Consider the following 6846-nt stretch of genomic DNA (forward strand, 5'->3'; position numbering starts at 1 on the left):
GTTCTTTGGATGGGATGCCCCAACCAGCCTTCAGCAGAGATGAGCATGAGCTGTCATCTCTTGATGGGGCTCCTGGGGATGGGGTGCTCAATGCAGGGGATGTCCCCCCACTTCAGCACTCTGCCTTGCACCCTCCCAGCACACTGCCAGGCAGCCCCTGACCAGTGCTCATCCCCTGGCGCAATGGTTGTGTCAGTCTTCAAGGAGGAGCTGTAAGCTGAAGAGAGCTGAGTTTCAGAACAGAGCCAGATGCTTTCGCCCATTTGAGGTTCTTCTAGCAGGTATTTCTGAACATGGGGATGGGGATCACAAGCCACTGCTCCTGCCACCATCATGCCATTTCTATGCACCCTGAGCACAGCAGGAACAAGCTGCGATCTGCTGACTGCCATGCCCTCACTGCTTGGCCTGCTCTTGCCAGGCCTAGAATTCATAGCTAATTGTAAAGCATGAATAAACATAATTTGGTATACGGCCAAGTTTGAGCAGCCTGCCATGCTGCACAGAGCTTGAAAAAGCACCCCAGATCTCCACCATGCCCAGGCACTGCTCACTGGCCATGCCTGGCACGTCCCCTGAGGTTGGTCAAATGCTATGCTGTCTTTTCAAGGCTGGCCCATGAGGACAGAGGAGCCTGGTGGGAGAGGAGCAGGCTCTGGCATGTCCCCTCAGTTCAGTGCATGGCAGCAGTGGGATGTCCCCCGTCACCCAGCTTTGGGGGAGGACCACAGGTAGCCCTTACCTGCTATTGAATTTCTCAGGGTGCTTTTCTCGCATGATGTGGAAGCGGTGGGCAATGGAGGCATCCTGCAGGGAGAGGGAGCACGGAGAAGTTGTCAGAAGAGCTGGGAAATAGAAACCCCCCCCATGCACCCCACCAGCACGCACCAGGATATGGGGGGTCAGCTCTTCGCCCTTGCCATCAGCCCCCATGGCACAGGGGCACAGCTTGGGGGCCATGCCGAGTCGATGGAGGCACCCTAAGCCAGGCTGCTTGCAAAATGCTGAACAGGCTTGTTAGGCAAGACATAAATAGTGCATTTAGCCTCCTTCAGTCATCGTAGGGGCTCCACATGGTGGGCATGCTGAGGCAGGAAGGAAGGGCTGCCAAAAGGGCAGTGAGGCTCTGGGGATGCTCCAGGACCCTGCACCAAAGCAGCTCTCCTGGAACTCATTGCAACCTCTCCTGTGGAGAGTGGGAGGTGTTTAAGCCCAACTCAGAAACTGTCACCAAAGCCACCTGCAATGACATTAGCAAGAGCTGATGTGAAACTAGAAGCATCCAGCAGTGCTGCTGAGTGGGTGATCCACACTGTGGTAATACTGCTCAGGCACCCACGGCCCAGGACAAAAATGCTGTAAGCCCCTGGAGAGAGAAGTGCTTTCCACTTTACCATTTCCCCAAAGCCTTGCTGCTCCAAGGATTGACTCCTGGCACTGGGGAAAGTCCCCATGACACAGGGCTGTCATCTTTCCCAGGGTCCCCAACCTTCCTGTTAGGAAATCAGGGGGGAACACGGGTCCGAGCACCAAAGCGGGGCTTTGCTGATGGGTGCCATCTTGGCAAAAGCTTCAGGTGGGCGTCCAGCAGATTTCAACCCATCCCTGAGACCCCAAACTTCCCTGAACCTCATTTAAGCTCCTTGCACATTAGCTCTTGCAACATTCCGGGCTGGGAAAAGAGAAAGATTCTACGCCTGTTTATGCATTTATGGGCTGCCGTTACAAACGATAATAAAACAAAAAAAAAAAACCAATACCAGGAGTTGGAGGAAGGTTGAGAACATGCGCAAGGAAGAGCAGGGAGGGAGAGTTCTTGGCTTGGGATAGGGTTTGGCTAGGATAGGGTTAATTTCCACAGCCAGGATAGCTGAACCGAATCAGCCAATGGGATATTTGATGCCATGCTGATGTCGTGCCCCAGTACATATAAGGGGCAGGGCTAGCCAGGCAGGAGACAGTTTTTTCAAACAGCAGCGGGTGCGCAGGATAGCCATATGGAACCAGCCAATGGGATATTCAATACCATAGTGACATCATACCCAGTATATATACACACATGTATATGTGTATGTGAGGAGGTGGGAGCAGGGGGTGGGTGGCAGTTCCAAACAGCAGTGCTGAGTGGCGTGGAGGTGACAAGCAGTGCATTGTGTATTACTTGCTTTGGTTTTGTTATTGTTTCCTCTCTTGTGGTGATGTTCCAGTAAACTCTGCTTATCTTAACCCACTTGGGTTTACCTTTTGTTCTCCTCCCCTGCCCCAGGGGTTAGGAGTGAGAGAGCGGCTCTGCGGTGTACCCCACCCAGCTGGGTTCAAACCACAACAGACTCAAGCTCAAATGTTGTTTCACCAAACACTTAGAAAGGCTTATGGTCTCTGAGGAATGTCACCAGGAACCAGCCCCTGCTCTTGGGAGCTAACACAGGGCTGCTCAGAAGAGGGCTGAAGATGAGTCTAGGAGGAGACAGTGAGGGAAGCATGAGGGCTGGCATCCCTTGAGTGCATCCACAAGGATGGATTACTCCAGCAATTTCAGGGCAGCTGAGGCATTTCGCATTGGCTGAATGGGAAATGATCCTGGGAATCCCCTGGTCCAGGCGGATTTGAGGCTGCAGATGTACTGGGGACCCAGCTGACACCTCCACTGCTCCACTGTCCTCTGGAGCTCTTCACTCTCACGGGGCACAGCACGGTGCTGGTCTGGGCACCAATTACTAGCCCTGCGCTGTGCTGCTCTCTCCAGCTAAACCATGTGTGTGCTGTGCTCTGAGTTGCCCTCAAGACCCATCCCTGCCCTGCAGTACTCACCACTCCAATGGAGAAGTAGTTGTTTATGATGGTGGATGGGACAGGGTCTCCATTGGCCTCTCTGTCACTGGGAATGACATCTATCTGCCAGCGGTCCAGCATCACCTCTGTACTGTGCTCAATGTCTTTCAGGACCTTCATCAGGTTGCCTCCTTCATAGCCTGTAAGGGAAAGAAGGCGGGTGTCAGATGATGAAGAAGAATGAAGGGGAGTGCAGTCATGTTGTGGGGCCGGATGAGGTTGGGTACCAAGCACTCGGAGGAGCCTGGGGCTGTTGCAACGGCACCAGTGAGATGCCCAGCTCATCCTTGCAGCGGTGGCAGATATTTCAATTGATGGCACAACTCTCCCAGATGAAAAAGGTTGTTGGGCAGGCCCTGGCTGACAGGGGTTTAGAAAGCAATGGCTGCCTTTCTTGGACAGGTTTAGAGGCACCACCAGGAGGCACCAGGGCTGAGATACAATCCCAAGCCTTGTCCAAAGAGCTCAGGGGCTTTCCCTCCACTCCCTCCCATGCCTCCCCTAGAACAGCACCCACCAAGCCACACCAGATGGTCCTTGCAGGCCGGCCACCCCCTGGGTTATAGTCGCCCAGCCTCACCTCCTCCCCAGCGCAGGCACCGGGCCAGGTCATTGCCTGTTCCCAGGGGCAGGACAGCCACTGGTGGGTGCTTCACCAAGTTTGCCTTGTCTGTAATTCAACGGGAAAGAGAGGTTTGGGGCTGAAACAGCTCACTCCCTGCTCCTCTCCATGTCCCTCCTCAGCTGGCAGCCTGGGGGCAATGCTGCTGGCAGGATCCCCACCCTGCTTAACCTGTGGCAAATTGCCAAGGAGGTGGGCAGATAATGCTCTGCAGGAGCATGGCTGCTCCTCACTCACCTATGCAGTCCAAGATCCAGCCCACTGTGCCATCACCTCCACAGGCCAGGACGCGGAAATCTGGAGTGTCTCGAAAGAAGCTCAGCCTAGAGAAAGCCGGGAGACAAGCAGTGACATGGGGGAGCAGTGGCCAGCAGGACAGGATAGAGGATTAGCTGCAGTATCTCCATACCCTGGCGCAGGCCCTCCACGGTCCAGGTTGTACACTTGACGAGGGTTGAGCAGGTAGTGAAATTTCCGAAGGACCCTAGGAGAAGAGAGGAGTGAGGCGAGTCCCCCTCTGAGAGAGGCGCTAGGGCAGCCCAAGGGACAAGCAGCCCCTGACTCCACAAGGATGCTCTCCCCAGGCAGGATGCCACCTACCGCTCCCCTTGCCTTCCTCCGCTCTTGGGGTTCACAAGCACCAGGAGGGGGTGTGTTCCGGGCTGGGGGTTGATCTGAAAGACAGAAAGCATGGCTCTAAATGCTCAGCTGCTGCGGGGCTCAGTGCACACCCATGGCAGAGCTTGCCAGCAGCCCAGCATGGGAACCTACCTGCAGTCCTTGCCCATCCACTGTGGTAGAGTTGAACTTGAAGCCCTGGTTGTTCCCGGGGCTGGTGCTGGCAGGGGAGTCGCTCTCTGGTGTCCGGCAGTGGGACCGTCTGTCCTTTATGGAACAGAGGTGTGGATGTGCACACCATCCCGAGAGGGCAGAACCAGCATCCAGGGGAGGCAGGTTGGATGCGGCAATGCCTTGCCAGGTCCCTGCCACCCAGCAGCAAGAAGGGGGCACTTACCAGGACAACAGGGCAGATGTAGGATGGCAGCAAGATATGGTCCCGCAGTGGACCCCCGTCACACTCGGGCTTCACATGGGAGGCACATTTGTTGTGGAGCTGGAGGGGACGGGAAGAAAGTACGTCAGGCAGGGGATTCCAGACCGTATGTGAGCCTCTCTCCTTGGCTGGGGCTGGCTATGCCGGGTGCACTGCAGGGGGCACCCTGCAGTGGGTGCATCCCAGCTTACCCCCTCGCCTGTATACTCACAGTGACTTGGCACCAGACGCAGTGCAGGCCAGTGATGCCCTGATAGCACTTGATGCTTTTGTGGCACTTGTCACACTTGACAGGGGAATTGCCTTCAATCCAGGTGTGCTGCATCACCTGCACAGTGCAGGAAGTGGGAGGCATTGTGGGTGCAGCACCCACAGCCATCTCCTCTCTGCTAAGGCTGTGATTTTGGAGGGTAGCTGAGGGTAGTCATGCAGGGATGCTGACTGATACAAACCAGCCCCCTCTTCTTCCCTGCTGCTCCATGCAGCCCATCGGGGACATCCATCCCCCACCCAGAGCTGTGGCAAACCTCCAGACCAGAGGTCCTGTGGGTCCCTGGGAGCTGGGTACAGGGGCTGCCCTGCTAGGTTCTGGATGCTGGCAATGCCTATGAGCTGCTGGCCAGGACCCAAGGGGGAAATCCCAGGGGAAAAAGTCATGGGCGACCAGGGCAGGAGACCAAGGGGACAGCTGCTGCCAGTGGTGCTGAGTCCAGGAAGATTCCATGGGAGACCACCAGCTAAGAAATGTGCTGGCCACCTACTCACGCTTGTATTTCTCTTGGATTTCACATAGGTGCTGATGCAGGAGGCGATATCTTTGGACACACACCTCTCGTGGACAGTGTACTTGCAGACTGGCGGGAGAGAAGTAGGTGAGCATCACTCCCCAGCATAGGTGCTGCCCCCTCCCTGCTCACCCTGCAGCAATCCACAGGGCTCAGCACTGAAAGGGAAGAGTACCCCTTGCATGGAGCACTGGGATGGGGCAGGAGCTGCTGGCCACTGGTCTGCAGGTATGGGGGGCCACAGGGAAGTCAGGACTCACAGGAGCAGCAGAGACCCTGTTTGCGGACTCCCAGCAACATAGTGCGGCAGAAGTTGCAGTAGGCAGGTGTCTTAAAGTGCTTCAGCCTCCAGGCATGCTGACCATCATCCTTCACGTTCTGCAGGACAAGAGAGCGGAGGGCAAGGGGGGTCATTCCCCCACTGGGTGTTCCTGCCCACTTAGTCCACCACCTTTATCAGTGTTTTGCTCCCAGCATGTCTGTGGAGTTCAGTCCTAGCAGAATCATTGCCCCTCCTGCTCCCCTTCTCCCTGGCGCTCCCCTGAGCACACCTGCCACATCCCCCCATTCCCTGGCCATATCCGGCTCCTGGCAGTCCTGGAACAGAGCTCCAGCTCCCTATGGCCCCTCAGCAGAGCACAGCTGAGGGGATGCTCTGCTGGTGGCCTATAGGAAGGTGACTTCATATTTGGTGCCAGGCCACCACCATCACCGGGTGACCAAAACAAGCCTCTTACATCTGCATCCAGGCACAAGTGCTTGCAGGAGCCACTTAAAATTTCCCATTTTCTTGAATCTTCCTACCAAAAAGCCTGCCCCCCCAGCTCTCTGTGGGAAGCAAGCACCAGAATGGGTACCAGGGAGCAAAAACCCAGATACTCCCTGCAAACTGTCACTCAATGGCCAGGAGGCACCTTGGTAAAAGAAAGCCCAAAAGGATGAACAAACAACACAGGGAAATAAGGGGGGTGGGGGTGGTGTCTCCACCTCTGCTTTTTGACGTTCACCCAAGGAGAGAAGCTGGCATTTAGATTAAATATTCATTGAACTGGAGTGCACTACGATCCCAAGAGCAAGACCAGCTGCTGGCCATGACCGCAGCTCAAATCTGAGTTTGTGAAGATTTGGGGTGAAAAGGCCAGTCTGCAGAGGCAGGGCAGGGCTGTCTGCAGGGACCAGGGAGCCAGTGATCAGTGTGAGGCCATGCAGTGTTGCCGGTGTGTAGCACATTGCCAGGCATAGGGTGCCCTCCTGTGGTCCCTGCACTCCCTCCATTGCCAGCCCCCTGCTGCCACCAGCTCCAGGCTTTCTTCCAGAGGTGGGCAGGGGAGCTGGATGTGGCCGAAGCAGGTCCTTGTGTAGGCACTCACTGTCTCCATCCCCAGAAGGACCAGCAAGGGGATGGTGGTCATGCCACCTCGGATCCATTCCTCCAGCGTCACAGTCCCGTCATGGTCATAGTCGATCTCCTCCATCATTGCCTTCAAGATCTGGAGGAAGAAGGAAACCTGGTAACACAGCGATGCCTCCTTGGCTGCTGGCTCTGGCCGAGA

At 56.0% G+C, this 6846-nt stretch overlaps 1 protein-coding gene across 1 annotated transcript in view; it reads right to left on the reverse strand.

Annotated features, from left to right (window-relative positions):
* The window catches only part of LOC104498561 (diacylglycerol kinase beta-like), a gene marked incomplete at its 5' end in the record, with an annotated part of 15934 nt that overhangs the window by 5413 nt on the left and 3675 nt on the right, over positions 1 to 6846 (reverse strand). Inside the window, 12 exons of the mRNA XM_010141958.1 lie at positions 743 to 807; positions 2812 to 2972; positions 3413 to 3502; positions 3692 to 3777; positions 3864 to 3938; positions 4055 to 4128; positions 4226 to 4339; positions 4470 to 4568; positions 4720 to 4836; positions 5274 to 5362; positions 5554 to 5671; positions 6664 to 6783. Coding sequence (XP_010140260.1) covers positions 743 to 807; positions 2812 to 2972; positions 3413 to 3502; positions 3692 to 3777; positions 3864 to 3938; positions 4055 to 4128; positions 4226 to 4339; positions 4470 to 4568; positions 4720 to 4836; positions 5274 to 5362; positions 5554 to 5671; positions 6664 to 6783 — 1208 coding nt within the window. The remainder of the gene's footprint in view (positions 1 to 742; positions 808 to 2811; positions 2973 to 3412; positions 3503 to 3691; positions 3778 to 3863; positions 3939 to 4054; positions 4129 to 4225; positions 4340 to 4469; positions 4569 to 4719; positions 4837 to 5273; positions 5363 to 5553; positions 5672 to 6663; positions 6784 to 6846) is intronic.

This window comes from Buceros rhinoceros, unplaced genomic scaffold (assembly GCF_000710305.1).
Source record: "Buceros rhinoceros silvestris isolate BGI_N320 unplaced genomic scaffold, ASM71030v1 scaffold16398, whole genome shotgun sequence".
NCBI classification, from domain to species: Eukaryota; Metazoa; Chordata; class Aves; order Bucerotiformes; family Bucerotidae; genus Buceros; species Buceros rhinoceros.